The sequence below is a fragment of the Lynx rufus genome, unplaced genomic scaffold (genome assembly GCF_022079265.1).
Source record: "Lynx rufus isolate CCGP_SWC_20201006 ecotype Redwood Valley unplaced genomic scaffold, mLynRuf1.p SCAF_3, whole genome shotgun sequence".
In the NCBI taxonomy this organism is placed as follows: domain Eukaryota; kingdom Metazoa; phylum Chordata; class Mammalia; order Carnivora; family Felidae; genus Lynx; species Lynx rufus.
In genome coordinates this window covers 159,286,811-159,310,134 of record NW_025814845.1, presented here as the reverse complement: position 1 = coordinate 159,310,134, position 23,324 = coordinate 159,286,811, and the positions used below count along the sequence as shown (strand labels likewise).

At 36.0% G+C, this 23,324-nt stretch overlaps 1 protein-coding gene across 1 annotated transcript in view; it reads right to left on the bottom strand.

Annotated features, from left to right (window-relative positions):
- Nucleotides 1-3,489: 3,489 nt before the first annotated feature.
- The window catches only part of LOC124521201 (disintegrin and metalloproteinase domain-containing protein 32-like), a 175,861-nt gene continuing 156,026 nt past the window's right edge, over nt 3,490-23,324 (bottom strand). Inside the window, exons 19-24 of the mRNA XM_047092311.1 lie at nt 17,114-17,213; nt 16,377-16,539; nt 13,969-13,979; nt 8,908-8,968; nt 4,225-4,263; nt 3,490-3,520 (exon numbers count right to left, since the gene is read on the bottom strand). Coding sequence (XP_046948267.1) covers nt 3,490-3,520; nt 4,225-4,263; nt 8,908-8,968; nt 13,969-13,979; nt 16,377-16,539; nt 17,114-17,213 — 405 coding nt within the window. The remainder of the gene's footprint in view (nt 3,521-4,224; nt 4,264-8,907; nt 8,969-13,968; nt 13,980-16,376; nt 16,540-17,113; nt 17,214-23,324) is intronic.

Here is a 23,324-nt window from a genome sequence, read left to right as displayed (position 1 = left end):
AATCAATGAAACAGAAAACAGAGATGCAATAAAGAAAATAAAAAGACGAGGTGGTCTGAAAAGATTAATAGATTTTAGTTAATGTGAAAACACTTATCAACCCAGATCAGAAAGATCCCATAAAAGGTTAATAACACTAAGAAAGGTTATTAAGAACAACTTTATGTCAAAAGATTGACCATTAAATGAAATAGACTCCTTTAAGATTACAATATATGAAAAACCTGCTGCAAGAATAAATTAAAAACCTGAATAGCCCTCTGTTAAAGAAATTGAATCCATAATTAAAGTACAACTCACAAAGAAAATTCCAGTTTCACTGGTGAATTCTGGCAAATATTTCATTGGAAAAGTAAACAATTTCATACAAAATTTCAAAAAATGAAAATGAGAGAAACTTGACCTAACTCAATTTTTCAGCCTTGCCACTAAACTCTGATAGGGATTAACCTTTGCCCCTGAGACCCAAGCCCAAGCTCTCTGGGTTCTTCTGTCTTCTAGGATTCACCCTATGGGTCACTGAGCCAAGGGACAAGGGAAAAGCAGTGGTTAGAGCAAGAGTCCTAGACAGTAGTATAGTCCTTAAGGCAAATACAGCTTCCCTCAGAAGCCATGGATTCAGGTTTTGGGGAAGGTGAGGTGGGAAAATATCAGGATTAACTGAGATCTGTATACAGCCAGCCAAGTCCAGTGAGAAGGACTAGGAGGAAGAACATGGACTACCACCCAGAGCTCTTCCTGAGTAAAAGCAGTTGATGCAGATTGCCAGCATCTGAGGCTCCAAGAAAGTAAGCAGGAGTGGGTGGTAGGAGAACTGGGAAAAAGAGCTCAGGGAGCCTGGTTGGGATGGAGATGCCTGAGTAGAGATGAGTATCTTCAGTTAAGGGCCCTGAAATGACAGAACTGCAGCCTCAGGGGTGGAAGCAGAAAGAAAAACAGATGCACATGCAAATAGTTCCACACTCGGTTTATTGTTTCCTTCAACTGTGACCAAGGGAGCAAAGGTGAAATTTTCATTTCTCAGTGAGATACTCTCTGATATCCATTGCCTTCTGAAGGAATTATTAGTTACTGTGGAAGAGAAAAAAGACACACAGGCTTAAGGTATTTAGAGCAATAAATTCCCTTCCACCGCAGAATATACAAACTGGGGGTACTGCCAAGCAAAAAAATTCACGTCAAAAAAAAGGATTCTAGGGTCTCCTGGGTGGCTCAGCCGGGTAAGCATCAGACTCTTGGTGTCAGCTCAGGTCTTGATCTCAGGGTCATGAGTTCAAGTTCCACACTGGGCTCCACGTTGGGAATGGAACCTACTTAAAAAAAATTCTAGACAAAATTTTTGTTAATTTTGCTTGTGAAATTATTTGGCTGTGAGTAACATTTACGCTACAATTTTATGAGATTTCTGGAGAAGCATCATTTTTAATCAGAAGTATTTGCAAATGAGAAAATCTTACATTTTTCTACATAAAATAAAATGTTCATGAATATGAATCAAACTGCATTATTTTTTAGAAATTGAAATATATATTAATTATACCTTTTCCATATCTTGGGGCCAATCTGTTTGGTTTTTCATGTTGTAAATAGTTTTGTTTTTGGCAGTTGGAAACTCATAGGACTTAAATATTGTGCCTTCAATGCCTAATGGATAAGGTAGCCCTGATTATAAATTTACTTTATAGACTAATTTACATATCAGATATCTTACTGGATTCAACCCTTTAATTCCATTCTACCCACAAAAGATAGTTCCCAACAGACTTAAGAGAACAATATTGAATGAAGAAAAAAGACCAATAAGATTAGTAAAGATTAATACATTGTTTCTGATTTAGTACTTTACTAATTCAACTACCCAATAAATACTATAGATTATGAATTTCATTTTAATTTCAAACATTTATTTTAAGAGACAGCTTCTAATATACTTACCTACTGTTATGTGTTTGGGTGCTTTCCTGTGATTTGGATCTAAATAAACAATGAAATAATACTTTTAGTTTGATACAATACAAAAAAGTTATTTTATATTTTTAATGGAAGTTTCTTCCTCTTTGCCTGCAAAAGAATGGTAAAAAAGAAATATCTCCCAAATGTCTACATTTATACTACTTATTACCAAAAGTCAAAATCAAATTTTTGGATCCATAGATTTTTTTCTGATCCTCTAACCAACAGAATTCGAGAAAAAAATAATAAATTAAAGACAAATTAAATGAGGTTTATTGACAGAGAAAATAATATAGATGATAAGATTAGGGAGATAATTCAGTGATAAGTGATATAATTTTACTTTTCTCATCCTTTCCCTACCTCTGCTATTTTATATCCTCAGACCTTAAAGAAGATGTTTCCAACTATTCTCACTATGAAACACCCCTTTTTAATATACAGTTGACCCTTGAACAACAAAGGGGTTAAGGGTGTCAACCCCCACAGAGTTGATTACCACATATAACGCTTTTGATTCCTCTAAAATTTAATTAATAATCTACTGTTGACTGGAAGCCTTTCTGATAACATAAAGGGTTGATTAACACATTTTATACTTCATATATATATATATATTATAAACTGTATCTTACAATAAAGTAAGCTGAGGAAAAGAAAGGCTATAAAGAAAATCATAAAGATGACACATTTATGGTACTATATTTATATATTTATCAAAAAGCCCATGTGTAAGTGGATCTGCATGGTTCAAATCCATGTTGTTCGAAGGTTAACTGTAGTTAGTTCTCCCCCAAACCAATAAAGGGATCTAGACTTGTGTCTACTGACATGCACAACCCATTAGATTTCCAGCATTTAAAAAAATTCTTGTTTTGGTAGTGTTAACCATGCCTTTGACTATCCCTCAGTCCAGTTGAATACCACTTCTAGAAGAAGATGATTATGTGAATCCCATATTCTATAATGATAGAGGGGACAATTGGAGTAGTAATAATATTAATTATGTGTGTATGTGAAGTTCAAGAGTAATCACTCATTCATTAACAACTTATTTTTTAAGCATGTACTCTGCTAGGTGCACAGAGCATTACCCTCAAGTGATTTCAGAGTATATATAGGGAAAGTGATGCTTCTAGGTAAGCAAAAGTTTGGAAGAATTGTGTTGAGCATTCTCTTGACAGGAAACGGAGACAATAAAGAAAATTAGCTCTTTTTTCATACCTAGTTGGGAGAATGTAACTAACATATATAAAAGGGTAATTATGTTAGGAGATATCCAAAAATAACAGAGAGAATAAACGATGTAGAAATTCCATAAGCTTCCCTAATGGAGGAAGTGACGTTATCAGAAAGGATAGAAACTATAAATGTTGTGGTGCAGCCTGAAATTTTAACCTGTGGCTATAAAGGGATATTCTGGAATACTAGTAGATTGAAAGTAACTAAAAGACACTTTAAGGAAAAATGTCAGACAGTACAAGAAAACTAAAATTCTAGTAAGGGAGAAAGAAATATTTGATGACTTTAGAAGGATCACAAGGCCACAACTGTGGAGCATGGGAAACTAAAAATTTAAGAAGAATTCAGAGAACCTTTGTTAACACAATTGTGGGCTGTTGCGGGGCTGTGAGAAGCAAAGAATTTTAGTGTGTTTATCATACCATCTCTGTGATAAACCCCTCCTAAGTGGAGTTTACCCCATTGTTTATAGAGTTTGTGGATATAAATGTAATCTGAACAAAAAGTAGTATTTTCCTTTGTGTACCTCATCATAAAGAATGCAAAAAATGCTCTGCTTATGAGTTACTTCCACATAATAATTATAGATATCGTGTCTCATTAGATTTGACTAGTTTTTTTCCTGCGTATCAAAAGAGTAGGGAATCAATAAAAATTTAGTCAACTGAGAAAAAAGACTGAGTTAATAAATATTTATTCCTAGAACGAAAAATACTGATAAATTGTTTTTTAGGACAGTACTTTATCATCTGTGGCTGCTAAAAAATAGTAAGCAATTATTCGTTCACTATTTTCTTTTTTAAAAGTTTATTTATTTACTTTGAAAGAGAGAAAGAGAAAGAGGGAGCAGGGGGAGGGGTTGAGAGATAGGAGAGAGAGAATCCCAAGCATGCCCTACACGGGTTCAATCACATGATTTGAGCCGAAATCAAAAGTGGATGCCTAACCAACTGAGTCACCCAGGTGCCCCTGTTCATTCTTATTTTCAAGATACACTTATTTATGAGAAAAACTTTCTAAGTTACTTACCTGCTGGTATATGTTTGAGCACTACTTTCTGAACTGGATCTAAATAAAAATAAAAAATAAAAATAATGTCTAACAGTTAAGAAACTTGCCTAAATTGAGAATGATGATCAAGCCATTTTATACCAAAACTAACTCTCTTAAACACTTGGTACATGCAAATAAGTAATATTCTTATTTACACAACACCAAGTACAACATATAATGCAAAATATAAAACTTCCAGTGGGGAAAAGTATCAAGATGGTAGAGATGCATTTTTTTTTCTTCACCACTTCTAAGCACAATACATAAGTTTGACTATGAATGCCTAAATTTGGCTTTCAGGCTTCAAGTTAGTTTTTTTATTCATTGATATGTAGATTTCCACATTTTGCAAATGAAAATTCACATTTATTTACTTCTGGGCAATTTAGCACAATGAAATGACAGGAAAGAGTTCCCCTTTCTATTCCACAAGAAAAGTTTTCCCTTTCTATTCCACAGAAAAGCTGAAGAAGATGGCACAAAAATTTAATATCCAATGGAGATTGACAGCCAAAAAGGCTTTTCCTTCTGTCAGTAAAAAATGAAGAAACTAAGAGTTCAGAAGGAAAACAGGAGCAAAAGCTGAATGACTACAAGGGAATATGAATGATTTACATCCTAAGAGACATAGTTTTACTAACCGTAGCTTGGAAGGAGTAGAAGACACTGTTTCTAACAGATGTTAGAAAGATAGAACAAACCCTGAGACTAGTAGTCCTAAATAGAGCAAATAAAAATTATGGCCATTGGGAATGCAACAAGTAAGCTGGCTTATCCATGTAGATGGAAAAGGGCCACATAGAGAAGTAAAACCTCAGGCCTGTACTATGTAGAGGGGCAGGATCTCAATTCCTTAATCCTACTACCTACAAATTTGAGCCAGTAAATATAGAAAATATTGAAACATTCATGCTCCAGGACAGGCAAATCTGAAACATTCCCCTCTTCCTAATGTATGCATAAACTCAGCATGCAGAATTCCCATGAGACCAATCATTGCTCCGAAGGATGACATCATTTACAAGTCTAAATTACAAACTACTGCTCTGTGTTAAATGACCACAGCCATAGCACAGCAGAACAAAAAATTCACACATTAAGATCAATGGACAACATAAAAAACTTAAATAGAAATATTTAAGATCTCCACAGAGAGAAAGATGGGAATAAGTCATGAAAAAGATAACCATTAGGAGAATGAGTGATTTGGAAGCTCATATGAAGGAATCAATGCCAGATAGAGAGGTGAAAAAGTACGGTACATGAACAGTCCAGTTAAGAAACATGGACGCTAAAACGAGAAGACTCTCCCCAATATAATCTTTTTAGATATTAGTCATTTTAAAGAAAAGAAAAAGAATGGGGAAGGGTCAATAATTGAAGAAATAATAACTGAATTTTTTTATAGAATTAATGACCTGAGTATTGATATCTAAAGACTATATTGAATCCAGATCAGTATCAATAAGAACAAATTATATCAGAACATATCATAATAAAATAACAAAACTCAGGACAAATAGGAAACCTTAGAAGCCATTTAGAGCAAACACATTAATTGGAAAGGAATAAAGAAATTAATTACACTAACAACGGAGGTCTCATCAATGACAGTAAATGTCACATTACAACAGAATGCTTTAAAAGAGTTGTGTAAAGTGACTCTCAACTAGAAGTCTATAATCATCCAGGTTCTCTTTCAAAGCTGGGTGTGGAAAAAAATATATGTTCAGGCATTTAACACAAAATGCTTATAACCATAGACACTAATTGAAACTAAAAGGGTTGTACTTCAGGAAAAGGGAAATTGAAATCAACATGAGAAAATGGGTTCAAGAATGAATAGTGAACAAAGTAACTGGTAAATATGTTGTTAGATCCTAGTAAATATAATAACAACAACAATGACTAATGGAAGGGAAATCATGTAGGTAAAGAACCTAGAAGTTAAAACTCAAATGACAATATATGAAAGATTCATAATGTAGTTTGCTATTAAATGATCTAGGATCCTTCTACTGTTTAGGAAAAGACTGGAAATATTAATTTAATTCAGATATTTAAAAATTAATGATGCTTAAAGTGGCATTAATATAACGATATTGGGATTCACGCCTCTCTGTATTCCTTGACTTCAACAGCCTTTCCCACTAACTTTCCACCAGATAAGGGTTATTCCAAAAATAAATGACCTGAAAATTATAGTGTAGATTTTATGTTAGTAAAGCAAAGCAATAGTATCAAGTGACATTATTAAAACTTACGTGAATAATTATCGCAAAAATGTTTCCCTAGTACACACTAAGCCAGAAGGTTAGTGTAGTGGATTAACATCCTAAATTATACTACTCCAACTGAAATGTAAATTTTCCTATAATTAATGTTATCATCCCTCACCCAATGTAGGTGAATAATGACCCTAGAAGAGATGAATTATATCAACAAGTTTTAGGATGAGAGATAATATGAGAGAAGAAATGAGAGCAGTTATAACATCACAGCAGTTGTAACATCCATAGATATATGGATGTGTATATGTGTGTGTATGTATCTATGTACTTTTGTATTTGTAAAGTTTTTTGTTTAGCTGCCCATGTGGGGAGGGGCAGGGGGAGATTAAAAGTAATCATTTATTCATTCATTCAACAAATATTTATTGAGCACTTAGCATAAACCAAGAATTCTGCTACAGGCTGGCGATACAATGCTGAGAAAGATAATCGTGGCTTTTATTTTCTGAGATAACAGTATAATAAGACATATGTCCAAGTTGAGGAAAAGTACCTGAGACTTGCTGTGTTTGAGTACCATATGAAAACTCCCTGACACAGAGAGGACATATTACTATTATCATTATTAAATGAAAATCAATTTTTTTTAGTTTGGTGATGGTAACTCATGATTTCAAAGTGTCACTATAAAGAGATTGTCATAATAAAAGAGAAATAAAGAAAGGCAGGCATTCTTATTGAAGAGGAAGCTGTCATCTGGAATAAGACAAATTATACAACCATGTTGTACAGCCTACAAGGTTTACTCTATAGATCTAGAAGTGTTTTTGGAATAGCAGTGGACTTTGGAAGAACACATAAGGAATAACACCAACACTTCCTCACAAGTAAATAAAGACTGTAAGTCAGGGAGAGGGGTGTGAAAACTCCTAAACATTTTATATCTGCAGAAAGACCCCAAACCCAAAAATGACAGATGTGGGAAACTAGACTTACTGTTTTATTATACAGAAATATCCACCCTTCAGGAAATGGATGGAAATCTAATTAAAACTCTTTTGTGATACTGAAAGGCTATGGAAGATGTAGAATTACTGTGTTTTTTTCTAATGTTTATTTATTTTGAGAGAGAAAAAGATAGACTACAAACAGGGGAGGGTCAGAGAGAAAGAGGGAGAGAGAGAATCCCAAGCAGTCTCTGAACTGTTCGTGTAGAGCCCGATGTGGGGATAGATCCCACAAACCGTGGGATCATGACCTGAGTCGATATCAACAGTCAGACACCTAACTGACTGAGCCACCCAGACACCCCCATAGAATTATTGTTTCTTGGGTCACCTGGGTGACTCAATTAGTTAAGCCTTCGACTCTCAGTTTTGGCTCAGATCATGATCTCACAGTTTTGTGAGTTTGAGCCCTACCATTAGGCTTGTGCTGCTGGTAGGGAGTCTGCTTGGGATTCTCTCTCTCTCCCTCTATCTCTGCTCCTCCCCTTCTCATGCTGTTTCTGTCTCTTTCAAAATAAATAAATAGGGGCACCTGGGTGGCGCAGTCGGTTAAGTGTCCGACTTCAGCCAGGTCACGATCTCGCGGTCCGTGAGTTCGAGCCCCGCGTCGGGCTCTGGGCTGATGGCTCAGAGCCTGGAGCCTGTTTCCGATTCTGTGTCTCCCTCTCTCTCTGCCCCTCCCCCGTTCATGCTCTGTCTCTCTCTGTCCCAAAAATAAATAAACTTTGAAAAAAAAATTAAAAAAAAAAAAACAACAAAATAAATAAATAAACTTACAAAATTTTATTATGATATTTCTCTTCAGCAAAGTTTTCTTAAGTGACCAGGGTAAGAATTCATTCAGTTGTTCATGAGCATGCACATTTAATTTCTAGTTGTAAAAATCTATAAATACAGAGGTAAACTTCCCCATTTATGAGTTAGCTCCATAAACATTTAACCAATCATTTTTTCCTTTGTTTCCAAAAACTAAACCCCCAACATACATTAACAAAATCAAAGTAAGAAGACATTGATTTTTCTAGACAAATAGTCATTAGATTGGCAAATACTAATAAGTTATTTTTTGGTATAGCACCTTACCAATTGTTACTGCTCAATTGATACTTAGTAATTTATTGCTGGTTATCAATTTGTTAATCTTATTTTTAACACATACTTATTTTGAATTTTTTTTAAATGTTTTATTTATTTTTAAGACAGAGAGAGACAGAGCATGAGTGGGGATGGGGCAGAGAGACAGCGAGACACAGAATCTGAAGCAGGCTCCAGGCTCCAAGCTGTCAGCACAGAGCCCGACGCAGGGCTCAAACTCACGAACCATGAGATCATGACCTGAGCCGAAGTCAAACGCTCAACTGACTGAGCCACCCAGATGCCCCCACATACTTACTTTAAAAGACACCTCCTAATTTACTTACCTGACTGTATCTGTTTGGCTGCTGCTTTCTGATCTGGATCTAAATGAGAATGATAATAATGCTTTCCAAGTTAATATTAAAAAAATATGCATCCATAACAAATGAATGTCAGACTATTTTGTAACCTGCATTAACTCTTTTATATCACTAATTGCCACTAATGAATAATTTTAAGAGATTACTAAATTGAAGTAAGCAATTAATATTCTTATTTATACACATACCATATCCATAAAGAATATAAATATCAAATCCCCAATAGCGAAAGGAGTAAGAAAACAGATTAGTTTTTCTCCTTTTTACTTGCCAGGATATGCTCAATTTTAAATGCCTGATTCTGGCCTTCAAGTTCCAATCTAATGTTTTACCCACTGATAAACAAATTATTACAAGTCATGATTTGAAACCCTCACTGACTTCTAGATAATCAAGCTGACTGGGCTGACAAGGTAGCTTCCCCCTTCTACCCTGCACAGAGAAATAGTGAAAAAATAACACAAAATACTAGCCAAAATTTAAAAGACGGGAAATTTCCCACGATAGTATTAAAAAGAGAGAAAACTGTAAGCATGAAAGGCAAATAGGAACTAAAGCTGAGTGACTCCTGGGGCGCCTGCGTGGCTCAGTCGGTGAAGCATCCAACTTCGGCTCAGGTCACGATCTCGCGGTCCATGAGTTCGAGCCCCGCGTCGGGCTCTGTGCTGACAGCTCAGAGCCTGGAGCCTGCTTCTGATTCTGTGTCTCCCTCTCTCTCTCTGACCCTCCCCCATTCATGCTCTGTCTCTCTCTGTCTCAAAAAAAATAAATAAACGTTAAAAAAAAAAGCTGAGTGACTCCAGAAGTAGGTGAATTAGTCATCCACGTAGCCAATAAGGAGTTGAGCCCTCCTAGAAAGCTTACACTGACTCCTTCTCTAAACTTGGAAGCCATAAAAAAGGGATAGTAAAATCTGCTACTATTAATCTTTGAGATGCAGCAAGGTAATTGTTTCAAAAGTGTAGATGGAAAAGGATCACCTAGAGACATAGAAACTCTAAGTGCTTCAAATGGTTTAAGGATGTGGATGGAAAAAATATCAAATAGAGAAACAGGAACCTCAAGCCTGATGAGTTTTAGGTTTAGGATACAGGCCCATGCTTCCATGAATTCTAGATCTCCAGGTATAACAAATGTAAGCATTTATGACTTAGGAGAGTAACACATGAAATAATCTCCACAAGGAAGATTCTACAAAGCAGGATACACAGAAATCTCATGATATAATTATGGGTGCTTAAGGAGGCCTTACAATCAAAGAAAAAAAGCCACTAAGAGTTAGTGCCCACAGGCAGAGAAAAGTAAAGAATTCATACATAAAAAAAATTTCAAGTAACAGACCAAAAAAAAAAAAAAAAGAAAAAGAAAGAAAAAAAGAATGTTTGGGATTTCCATAGAGACCAATAAAGAAACAGAACCCATTAAACAAAAAATGAAAGCACTGGAAAAAAAGGATTACTGATTTTTTAATTGTTTAGGGAAATCACCCAGAACACTTGACAAACAGAAATGTAATAAAATATAAAAAGACCAGTTAAGAAACATGAAGGAGTTCAGACACAGAAGATTTAGAATGACAGAGACTCAATATTTGAAGAGAAAGCATCTAGGACTTTTCCAAACTTGAAATTGTGAGTCTTCTCACTTAAAGAAAATACTGAATTTGGTACAGGGGTTAAAAAAAAAATCTCGGGAAGAAGCAAAGATGGCGGACAGCATGAAAGTTTGTTGTGTGTCTCGCGTCCATGAAATACAGCCAGACCAACACTAAACCATCTTACACACCTAGAAAACTGGTTGGAGGATTAACATAACAATCTGCACAACCTGAACCACAGAATTCAGCAGGTACACGGTACAGAGAGGTGAATTTGGGGAGTGAGAAGCCACAAAAGGTAGGGAACTACTCTTGTGGGCAGAGGATGGAGACTGGGGAGGGGGGAGAATACGGGAAAAGCACCCCTCCCCAAAAGCAGCCAGAGAGAAAGTGGAAAATTGGAAATAGCCACAGGGACTAAACTAAAAAGGGAGAAAGGAGAAAGGAGAGGGTTTAAATTCCATTAAGACTGTAAACAAGGGGAGTGCAAAGGCTGCAACTCTGCAGCTCGATACCTGGCAGTGCCCTGGTGGGAAGGGCGAATCCCCAGGAACAGACTGGGGTCCGGGAGGTTCTAGAGCCACACTGGGAAAAGCAGTTCCACAGCTGGAAGGACATTTGGTATAGACTGTTGAAGCCACCTGGTCCCAACAGACCCCAAAAGGTGGCCACATTCGCTGGTGCTGGAGCAAGGTCATTAAGGGTGAAGCCTGGTGCCAGATGTGTGTTGTGATTTTCCATAATCCCTGAAACGCTGCTGCTACACTGTCTCACGAACATTTTCTGGGGCAGGCTGGCACCTGGCCACAGTCTCAGGGTACAGGCAGCAGCAGGGTCCAGCGGGCATTCCTGGGTGCAGCCGACATTTGGCCATTGCTCATTTGGCCAATGGTTGGTAAGACCCTCCTACAGAGGGATGGAACAGGTCAAAGCTGCAGTCCTTTGGAAGTTAGGGGCCAGGGAAAACAGCTGCATCTGAGACAAAACTCAGGAGACAGGTAATTCCTGGAGCCTGGTCACAGAGTGAAAAAGCAGGGAGTGGACAAGAACTGAAGACAGAGGATGGGTGTGCGATCTGGTAGAACAGACTGTGTAGCTGGGTGGGGCCATTTTCACCGCTCAAGTGCATGCACATATGCACCTACGAGTCCGGCAACAATATACCCCAGTAGGCTAACAGCACCATCTAGTGGAGAGCGGAGCTGTTACACTGAGCCCTGCCCAACGGAGCCAACCTGGCTCTTCAAGAACAGAAGTCTCACCGCTGGCTTAATTTATGGACTATAAAGAGCTATGTAGACTGACTTCTAGGGGAAAAGAAAGCAATTTCAGTCCTACTTCAATCTGTTACCAGGTTCATCTATTCAAGTTTCTTTCTTTTTTTCTTTTTCTCTTTTACAATTCTTTTTTCTTGAATACAGAAACAGAAAAAATTTACTTTTATTTTCAATTTTTATTAAAAATATTTTTTCTTTAATTTTTATTACTATATTTTTTACTTTTGTGTAAATTTTTTCAATTTCTACTTCCATCATTTAGTCTACTTCAGTGTATTCACCTTTTCAAATTTTCAAACAATTTCTTTTTTTCTTTTTTTCTTTCTTTTTCTTTTTTTCTTTTTGTTTCTTTTCTTTTTCTTGAATGCAGAAAGAGAAAAACTTCATTTTTACTTTCAATTTCTATTAAAAATATTTTTATTTAATTTTTAATACTATATTTCTTGCTTTAATGTAAATTTTTTCAAATTCTATTTTACTTCCATTATTTTATTTTAGTCTACTACAGTGGATTCACTTTTTCAAATTTTCAAACTATTTCTTTTTTCTTTTCTTTTCTTTTTTTATTTTTTCTTTTTCATTTCTTTTCTTTTTTCTTAAATACAGAAAAAGAAAAAATTCATATTTATTTTTAAATTTTATTAAAAATATTTTTCTTTAATTTTTTCTACTATATTCTTTATTTTTCTATATATTTTTTCAAATTCTATTTTACCCCCATCATCTCATTTTAGTCAACTTCAGTGTATTCATTTTTTCAAATTCTCAAACGATTTCCTTTTTTTTCTCCCCCCCTTTTTATTTTCTCTAATTGTCAAACCACTTTCAATATCCAGACCAAAACATACCTAGGATCTAGCATCATATATTTGATTTGTGTGTGTGTGTGTTAAATTTTTATTTTTAAATTTTTTAAATTTTAATTTTTTTAATTTCAATATTTCTACCTCATTAATTCCTTTTCTCCCTTCAAAATGACAAAACGAAGGAATTCACCTGAAAAGAAAGAGCACGAAGAAACGACAGCTAGGGATTTAACCAACACAGATACAAGCAAGATGTCTGAAACAGAATTTAGAATCACAATAATAAGAATACTAGCTGGAGTCAAAAATAGATTAGAATCCCTTTCTGCAGAGATAAAAGAAGTAAAAAATAACCAGAATGAAATAAAAAATGCTGTAACTGAGCTGCAATCACGATGGCTGCAGCAGTGGCAAGGATGGACAAGGCAGAACAGAGAATCAGCAATATAGAAGACAAACTTATAAAGAATAATGAAGCAGAAAAAAAGAGGGAGATTAAGGCAAAAGAGCACAATTTAAGAATTAGAGAAATCGGGGCACCTGGGTGGCTCAGCCGGTTAAGCAGCTGAATTAGGCTCAGGTCATGATCTCTCGGTCCGTGAGTTAGAGCCCCGCATCAGGCTCTGTGCTGACAGCTCAGAACCTGGAGCCTGTTTCAGATTCTGTGTCTCCCTCTCTCTGACACTCCCCCATTCATGCTCTGTCTCTCTCTGTCTCAAAAATAAATAAACGTTAAAAAAAATTAAAAAAAAAATAATTAGAGAAATCAAGGACTCATTAAAAAGGAACAACATCAGAATCATAGGGGTTCCAGAAGAGGAAGAGAGAGAAAGGGTTATGTGAGCAAATCATAGTGGAAAACTTTCCTAACATGGGGAAAGACAGATATCAAAATCCAGGAAGCACAGAGAACCCCCCATTACATTCAACAAAAACCGACCATCAACAAGGCATATCATAGTCAAATTCATAAAGTACTCAGGCAAGGAGAGAATCATGAAAGCAGCAAGGGAAAAAAAGTCCCTAACCTACAAGGGAAGACATATGAGGTTTGCAGCAGACCTATCCACAGAAACTTGGCAGGCTAGAAAGGAGTGGCAGGATATATTCAACGTGCTGAATCAGAAAAACATGCAGCCAAGAATTCTTTATCCAGCAAGGCTGTCATTCAAAATAGAAAGAGAGATAAAAAGTTCCCCACACAAACAAAACTTAAAGGAGTTTGTGACCACTAAACCAGCCCTGCAAGAAATTTTAATGGGGAGTCTCTGAAGGGAGAAAAGATGGGGAAAAACAAATAAATAAACACCAAAAGCAACAAAGACTAGAAAGGACCAGAGAACACCACCAGAAACTCTACAAGCAACATAATGGCAATAAATTCATATCTTTCATACTCACTTTAAATGTCAATGGACTCAATGCTCCAATCAAAAGACACAGGGTAACAGAATGGGTAAGAAAACAAGATCCATCTATATGCTGTTTACAAGAGACCCACTTTAGACCTAAAGACACTTTCAGATTGAAAATAAGGGGATGGAGAACCATCTATCATGCTAATGGTCAACAAAAGAAAGCCAGAGTAGCCATACTTATATCACACAATCTAGACTTTAAAATAAAGACTGTATCAAGACATGAAGAAGGGCATTATATCATAATCAAGGGGTCTATCCACCAAGAAGACCTAACAATTGTAAACATTTATGCACCTAATGTGAAAGCACCCAAATATATAAATCAGTTAATCACAAACATAAAGAAACTCATCGATAGTAATACCATCATAGTAGGAGACTTCAACACCCCACTCACAGCAATGGACAGATCATAGCAATATAAAACAGTGAGAATAGAATTTAAGATAAAATTATTAATGATAAAAATATAATATGCCAAGAAATCACAACTAAACTGAACATTATGCATTTAGTCACTTCCTCAGAATATATAAAGCAGAAGTGTCAACAATCAGAAGGAAAGCCATGAAATATTGAAAATTTTTATGGGGAAGGGGGGGAATGCCAACACGTGAAAAAATGATTTGAAACAACATAATTAAAAAGTTTGTTTTCAAAATTAAAACAACAAACATGTTATGTCACAATAATTGAAGCATACATACAATCATACAAAAATTGACTTTCATTCTGGTTCCAAAATTTAAGAATAAATCATAGAAACAAGTCTCCCAAAAAGGTAATGAAATTGGAAAATATTTTTTCAGCAATATAAATCAATCTATAATTGGAAGCTAAAGACTACAATTTATTCATAATTTAAACAAGAAATCATACTACAAGTTTCTAACTTTTTGAACTCAATGTCAACTGTACATTAAAAACTGAATATGTCTCCCTCTCTCTCTGCCTCTATCCTGCTCACAGTGTCTCTCTCTCTCTCTCTCTCTCTCTCTCAAAAATAAAACTTAAAAACTGAAGAGTGTACATGAAATCATATAAAGGGGAAAGTTTTAGCTTTAAAAGTATATGTTGGAAATAAAAAAATGTTGAAAATTAGTTTTTAAAAAGCATTAGACTCAAGAAAGCTAAAATTAAAATAGAGCAAAGATAAACAGAGTAGAAAGGAGGAAAAGAACAAAACTTAAGGATAGTAAACACTAAGGAAATATAGAGATCTCAACAAAACCAAAAGTTGTATTTTTCAAATTATCAATAAAGTAGAAAAACCTCTGAGAAAACTGCTCATGAAAAATAAAAAGGGAAAAAGAAACACATAAGCAAAATCAGAAGAGGAAACAAATCTATAAAGTGTAAATATTTAAAATTATATATAATTCCAAATAATAAAGTATTAATATATAATTCCAGATATGGCACATGGATACAGCCATATGTAAGCAAAAATATTTAATACCTATCAACTTTCAGTGTAGAGGCTGTTCTCTGCAGAGAGGGAGATAATACTAGAAGGGGATTTCAGCCGTATATGCAATAGTTTATCTCATAAAAGAAACAAGAAAAATATTAACATTTGTTTATTTCCACTGGTGGGCAAATGAGTATGTCACCATGTTCTCTGATTTTGTGTTTGAATTACTTTTTTTTTTAAAAATTAAAATATGCTACAGGCTAAATTATAAACTTGCTGAATACCTTACCCAGAGAATATTTTTAAAGTTATTTCTTAGATGAAACAGCAACAAAACCTGAAATATGTCATCTGTGATAAGGACTAGAAGGGTGCCTGGGTGGCTCAGTCGGTTAAGCCTCCCACTTTGGCTCAGGTCATGATCTCATGGTTTGTGAGTCCAAGCCCTCCATCAGGCTCTCTGCTGTCAGCGCAGAACCCACTTTGGATTCTCTATCTCCCTCTTCCTCTGCCGTGCACTCCCTCTCTCTCTCTCAAAAATAAGTGAACATTAAAGAAAAAGGACTAGAAATCTGCATTTCTAATAAATATTTCTGGTGCTTCTCCTGTAGGTAACACAGATCACAATTTGAGAACCACTTAAGTATTTGAAAGCAATACATAGGGATACATTTGAGTGTTTCCTCTGTTAATTTCCAAGGCAATGACTTTGGCAAATTATTTAAACTACACTCCCAAATTTTTGCATCTTTAAAGTGGGGATATTCAAAACGATCTCACACAATTGAATGAGATATTTATGTAGTACTCAAAATCCCTGCGAGATGTAAAGTATAGTTGCTGCTCATGATACTGCCTTATATATGGCTAGAGTCAAATGGCACTAAAGTTTAACTTCAGAACACAAATTCAATTTACTCGCTACTCAAGGATTCCTCTTCCTTGTTGAACCACTTTTTTGAACTCTTCCATGAAACAATAGCTATTATGGTTGCTATGATGAGAATAGGCAAAGCAATGTAGAAACCTAGAAGCCACTGGTTCTTTTCAGCCTTCCTAAAAGCTCTTTCCATGATTAAACCTAAAACAGAAATACATTAAAAATCAGAGCCAAAAAATTAAACCATCTACTTTTATTTTCAAGTTGCAGCAAACCAATTTTTGTTGTTATTCAAGAAACATGGAAAAATAATAATATAATTATATAAAACTTAGAACTCTCTCTACAACCTCTCATTCGAAAACATTATAAAACAAGTTCCAGGAAATTCCAACGTATCTACATCATACAGCAGCTGTAGCAAAATCTCACTATAGCACTCTAAGTTGGACCAAAAACTTCAACAATATATAAAGTGGGATCATGTAATTGCAAGGTTATCCAACAAATTTACAATATAGTCTAAAGGAAAAGTCAATGACATCAGTAAATAAAAATTTTAAAAGATACTGTCAGTTTCAATCATGATATTGAGAGTTAATATTGGAAGAGCAAGATTAAGAAGATATATTTGGTTTTCATTTCTTGAAAATAAGCCTATTTACCTTTTAATTGCAAATATTGACCTCTAGGTGATAGAAATCAACTTTGTTTTTGTGAAGATAAGCACTTTGATAATTTATTAACTGAATACGTAAAGATATTAGATACTTGCCCTGTTTCTCAGGCAAACTAGAAGCTTCTCTGCCACGCGTTTCACAAAATGGAGGCCGGTAGCCTTCAAAACAATGGCACGTTTTATTGGAAGTGCACACCTAGGATCATTTTAAAAAACTCAAATGATCATTTAAAACTATTTTCTCGTGAAAAGTAAAATTATCAGATGGATCATCAAGCTTACTTTTGCATTTTGATCTAGTGTAATTTTATTTATTTACAGAGATTTATTTATTTACAGAGATAATCCTACAAATCAAATAGTTTGGTTTCTAATGCACACACAAACACACCCACAAATAGTTGGGTTTTTTTAAGCTACAGAGGCTGACAGTATTTGCATTGAGAAAAATTTTAATATTTCAAATATTCACCTGAAAACTTAGTTTTCAATTTCAGAAACACACCCTCAAATTATAATGAAAATAAGACCTTTCTAGTGGTGTCCTGGAGCCACGTAGTTATCACTCCAGAGCTGAATGTGCACATCTCTTCCTATCTCCAAGTTCAGTGACATGCCATAGCTTGAAGTATTTGCAGTTGCAAATGAGCACCTTCCCAACTGCCCTACTCCAGGATTGGGTTGTGTTTTGTTTGCTTGATTTTTAATCCAAGGGATTTTATACTTTAAGAGGCCATCAGATACTTAGGTTAGGAACTGATGGTTTCTTAAATAAATAAATAAATAAATAAATAAATAAATAAATAGTAAACACCTTTATGGTACTTACTAGGTGTGTGTCTCTATTGTGAACACTTTCTATAGATTTATTTATTAAATCCTCACAACAGCCCTGTGAGGTTGGGACTATTATTATTCCCACTTTATAGACGAAGACCCTGAGGCATAGATATTTAACTTGTCAAAGTAAAATGGCTAGTAAGTGATGGAACAAGGATTTAAACTTATGAGATCTGGTTTCAGAGACCTTGACCTTGCCCATTTTCTATGTTACCTCTCAAAATAATATAAAACATCTCTCAGTTTCTAAGATCTCAGTTTAACAACTTGGATCTAATCCCATGGCTTAAATGTATATGGGGGGGAAGTGTTGTGTTGAGGGTATCCATTACCCCAGCTTTTGTCACACCACCTTTAAGCTGTTTGAGTTTGTGTGTGTGTGTGTGTGTGTGTGTTCGTGTATTTTTATGCTGAAATACTTCACAGAAGTGAACTTGTCCTTCTTAGGAGATACATGTTGTCAGTTTGTCCTAATATTGTATTGTTATTTTTGGATCACTTGGTTAAGTTGCTGTCTTCCAGGTTTTTCCACATGCTTCCATTTGTAATTAATAAGTAATTTGTGAGGAGATAGTTGTTAGATTATGTAAGTATCTGGGTCCTCATAAAACTTTCACCCACTAGTTTGAGCATCCATTCATAACTATTTTACTCCATTATTCCTTCTATATTGATTACACTATAAGGAAAAATTTTCTTTTGTCTCCATTTATTTATTCAGTTATTGCTATCAATAATATATAATTGATATGGTCAGATGATCAATAACAAGAATGCCAAGACCACTCAATGGGAAGTCTTATCAACAGATGAGGCTGGAAGAACTGGATAGCCAATGCAAAAGAATGAAATTAGACCTTTATGTACAAAAATTAACTCAAAATGGATTAAAGGCCTAACTAGAAGACCTAAGACTATAAAACTGCTAGAAGCAAACACAGTGAAAAAGCTTCATGACACCGGACTTCACAATCATTTCTTGGACTAAAAGCACACACAACAAAAATAAAAATTGATAAATGGGTCTACAACAAACTTAAAAACTTTTGTGCATCAAAGGACACAATCAACAGTGAAAAGGTAATCTACAGAACAGGAGAAAAGATTTGTAAGTCATATATCTGATAACAAATTAACATCAGGAATATGCAACAAACTTACACAATTCAACAATAATTTTAAAAATTGGATAATTTAAATGGGCAAAGGACTTGAATAGAAATTTCTGCAAATATGATATACAAATGGCCAATAAGAATATAAATAGATGCTCAACATCACTAGTCATAAGAGAAATGCAAATGAAAATCACAATGATACCAAACTACATCCATCAGGATTACTACTTAAAAAAAAAATCACAAACAACAAGTGTTGGTGAAGATGTGTTGGAATCCTTGAACACTGTTGATAGGATTGTAAAACTGTGAAAATGAAAAACAGTATTGGAAGTTGTTTTTAAAAAAAAGAGAGAGAGAATGACAATATGATCCAGTAGTCCCACTTCTGAGTACATATTTAAAAGAACTAAAAGCAGAGTGTCAACGTGAAATTTTCACACCTATGATCCCAGAAGTATTATTCAGAAGAGCCAAGAGGTGTAAACAACCCAAATGTCCATCAACAGATTACTACATTAACAAAATGTGGTACATACATACAAGGGAATATTATTCAGTCTTAAAAAGGAAGGCAATTCCATCACATGCTACAACATGGATGAACATTGAGGAAATTATGGTTAACTGAAATGAGCCATAAATGAAAGACAAATACTGTATTACTCCACTTATGTGAGGTATCTAAAGTAGTCAAATTCATCAAAACAGAAACTAGAATGGGGGTTTGCAGGGCTGTTGGAATAAGAGAAAAAAGTTATCACTTAATTGTTTGCAATATTGTGATTTGTAAGAAATAGGTATTTGGTCATTCAGATGATCAAAACATATTTCTCTAATGTATTTGGTCTTCACCCACAATTCCTGGCTTACAGCTCCCAAAACCCTTAGAATTACCTGTGTTGAGAGAGAGATAAAGGTGTCTTTTGTTATGTGAAATAAGTAAGTTTTGAAGTCACCTAAGAATGGGAGCTGGTTGCCAGTGGAATCCATGTGATTCCAGGTGCCTGTGCCAATCTTCAGGGAGGAAAGAGGGCTAGAGGTTGAATCAATCACAATGGCTGATGATTTAATCAGTTGTGCCTATGTAATGAATCCTTCACAAAAAAAGAAAAAGAAAAAAAAGGATAGGTTTCAAAGAGCTTCTGGGCTGGTAAACATGTAGAGATTTGAGGACAGTGTGCATCCAGAGAGTGGCATGGAAGCTCTGCACCCTTTCCCTATATCTTGCCCTATTCATCTCCTCCACCTGGTTGTACCTGAGTTATATCCTTTTATAATAAAAAAGTAATCTGGTAAGCAAAATGCTTCTCCAAGTTCTGTGAGCCACTCTAGCAAATTAATTGAGGGAATTTTGGGAACCTCTGATTTATAGCCAATCAGGCTGGGGGCCGAGATGGCAGAGCAGCAGGGAACTTTTTTGCCTCTCTCATCCTTGAACTGCAGCTAGATCAGCGCCAAACCATCTTGCATACGTAGAAAACTGATTTGAGGATTAACACAACAGTCTGCACAACTTGAACCACAGAACTCAGCAGGTATGCAGCGTGGAGACGTAAAATAGGGGAGAGAGAAGCCATGGAGGGTAAGGAGCTATTTTTCTTGTGGAGAGAAGATGGAGACAGGGGGGAGAGTACAGGAAAAGCACTACCCCTGAAAGCAGCTGGAGAGAAACAGAAAGAGTGTACTGAACAAAAAAGGGAGAAAGGAAAAAAGGGAAAGGAGAAAGGAGAGGGTTTAAATTCCATTAAGACACTATAAACAGGGAGTGCAGAGTCCGAAACTCTGCAGCTTGACACCTGGCAGAGCTCTGATGGGAAGGGTGAATCCCCAGGAGCAGACAGTGAGGTCCGAGGGGTCCTCAGACCACAAGGGGAGTGGCAGTACCCCTACTGAGAGGACATCTGGTAGAGGCTGTGTGGCCTCCCTACAAGGCAAAGTTCCCAGCAGACCCCAGAGAACAGCCACATTTGCTTGTGTTGGAACAAGGACATTAAGGACACCAGATAGCTGTTGTGATTCACCACAACCTCTGAAATGCTGCTGCTATATAATTGCACAAACTTTTTCTGGGGCAGGCAGACACCTGGCCACAGTCTCTGGGCTATGCAGCAGCACAGTCATGTACACGTACCAGATGGTGGGCCAGCACCTGGCCATTGCTTGGTGAGACTCTCCCAGAGAGGTTCTGAGCGGGTCAAAGCCGCAGGGCCCTCAGAAGTAAGGGATTTGGAAACACAGCCCCATCTGAGATAAAACTCAGGAGGGAGGTGCCTCCTGGCAGATTGACTGCTTGGTCACAGACAGCATAGAGGCAGGGAGTGGATGAAAGCAGGAGACAAAGGAGGGGTGCTTGATTGCCAGTGGGTGAGAGCACAGAGTTCTGATACTAGAGACTAGGTAGCTGGGTGATGCCATTTTTAACCCCTCCCGTGCATGCGCATACATGCCTATGTGCACCACAACAATCCACCCCAATAAACTAAGCAGCACCGTCTAGTGGAGAAGGAAGCCGCTACACCAAGCCCTGCCCAAATGGGTCAACTGCACTCTAGAGGAACACCACAAATCTCTCAGCCTGCTTAGTTTATGGACTATAAACTGCTTCATAGTTTGGCTTCTAGGGAAAATTGGATGTAATTTCAATCATATTTCATTCTGTTTGCTGGTACATCTATTCAATTTTTTTTTCTTTTTCTTTGCTTATTCTTTGTGGGAGATGCAAGAGAGAAGCATCAAAGGAAAAGACTTCAAAAGGGAAGGGCTGGAGAAGGTGCAAGGCCTTAGGATATGTTTACATAGCTGACCGAGGCTGTGGCTGGTAAGGAATGCCTAGAGCCATTAACATTGTCCAGGGCCAGATCCTCCTTCACACCTGACCCTTCCTAGTGTTATAGAAACCAATTAACTCAAAATTCAACCATAAAAAGCTAAACCATTAGATTGATTAACACACTTGCTTAGCTGACTTTATGCACGTAGTCTTTAGCAATTATGCTAATAAAAAGAAGCTGCATTCTGGAGTTGGGGCCTCATTCCGACTTGAGTATGAGAACCTTCACTTAACTGCAATTTGTTTGCAGACTCATCTTTTGCAACTCCAGCCATACTCCCTGCAACAATTCTTGAATACAGAAAGAGAAAAAAATTTATTTTTATTTTCTGTTTTTATAAAAAATATTTTAATTTTTTTCTAGTATATTTTTTACTTTTGTAAATTTTAAATCCTATTTACTTTCATCATTTCATTTTGTTCTATTTTACTGATTCATTTTTTTAAATTTTCAAACATTTTCCTTTTTCTTTCCCTTTTTTCTCTATTCTGTCAAGCTTCTTTCAACAACCAGACCAAAACATACCTAGGAGCTCACATCCTTCCTTTGATTTTTTGTGTTGTTTTTAATTTTTTAGTTTTAATTTATTTTTTATTTTATTAATTCTTTTTCTTTCTTCAAAATGACAAAATGAAGGAATTCACCCCAAAAGAAAGAATAGGAACAAATGACAGCCAGGGACTTAATCAACACAGATACAAACAAGATGTCTGAATCAGAATGTAGAATCACAATAAGAATACTAGCTGGGGTTGAAAATAGAATAGAATCCCTTTCTGTGGAGGTAAAAGAAGTAAAAGCTAGTCAGGATGAAATTAAAAATGTTGTAACTGAGCTTAAATAGATAACACGGTGGCAAGGATGGGTAAAGCAGAGCAGCGAATCAGCAATATAGACGACAAACTTATGGAGAATAATGAAGTAGAAAAAAGAGGGAATACTGGTTCATGGTTTTTTTTTTTCAATCTTTTTAAATCTTCTTCCTTCAATTTAAATAGTTTCTATTGGTTTATCTTTAAATTAGGGGCGCCTGGGTGGCGCAGTCGGTTAAGCGTCCGACTTCAGCCAGGTCACAATCTCGCTGTCCGTGAGTTCGAGCCCCGCGTCAGGCTCTGGGCTGACGGCTCAGAGCCTGGAGCCTGTTTCCGATTCTGTGTCTCCCTCTCTCTCTGCCTCTCCCCCGTTCATGCTCTGTCTCTCTCTGTCCCAAAAAAATAAATAAACGTTGAAAAAAAAATTTTTTTTAATTTACTGATATCTTCTATTGTGTCTGTTGAGCAGTTAATCCCATTGATGGAATTTTTCATTTCAGTTATATTTTCCCATCTCTAGAAATTATATCTCCCATTCTCTTATTATTATGTTAATATTTTTTAACTCCATGAGAATATTTATAGTCCATGGGGGAGGGGAAGAAAAAAAAAAAGAAGTTAGAGAGGGAGGGAGCCAAAACATAAGAGACTCTTAAAAACTGAGAACAAACTGAGGGTTGATGGGGGATGGGAGGGAGGGGGG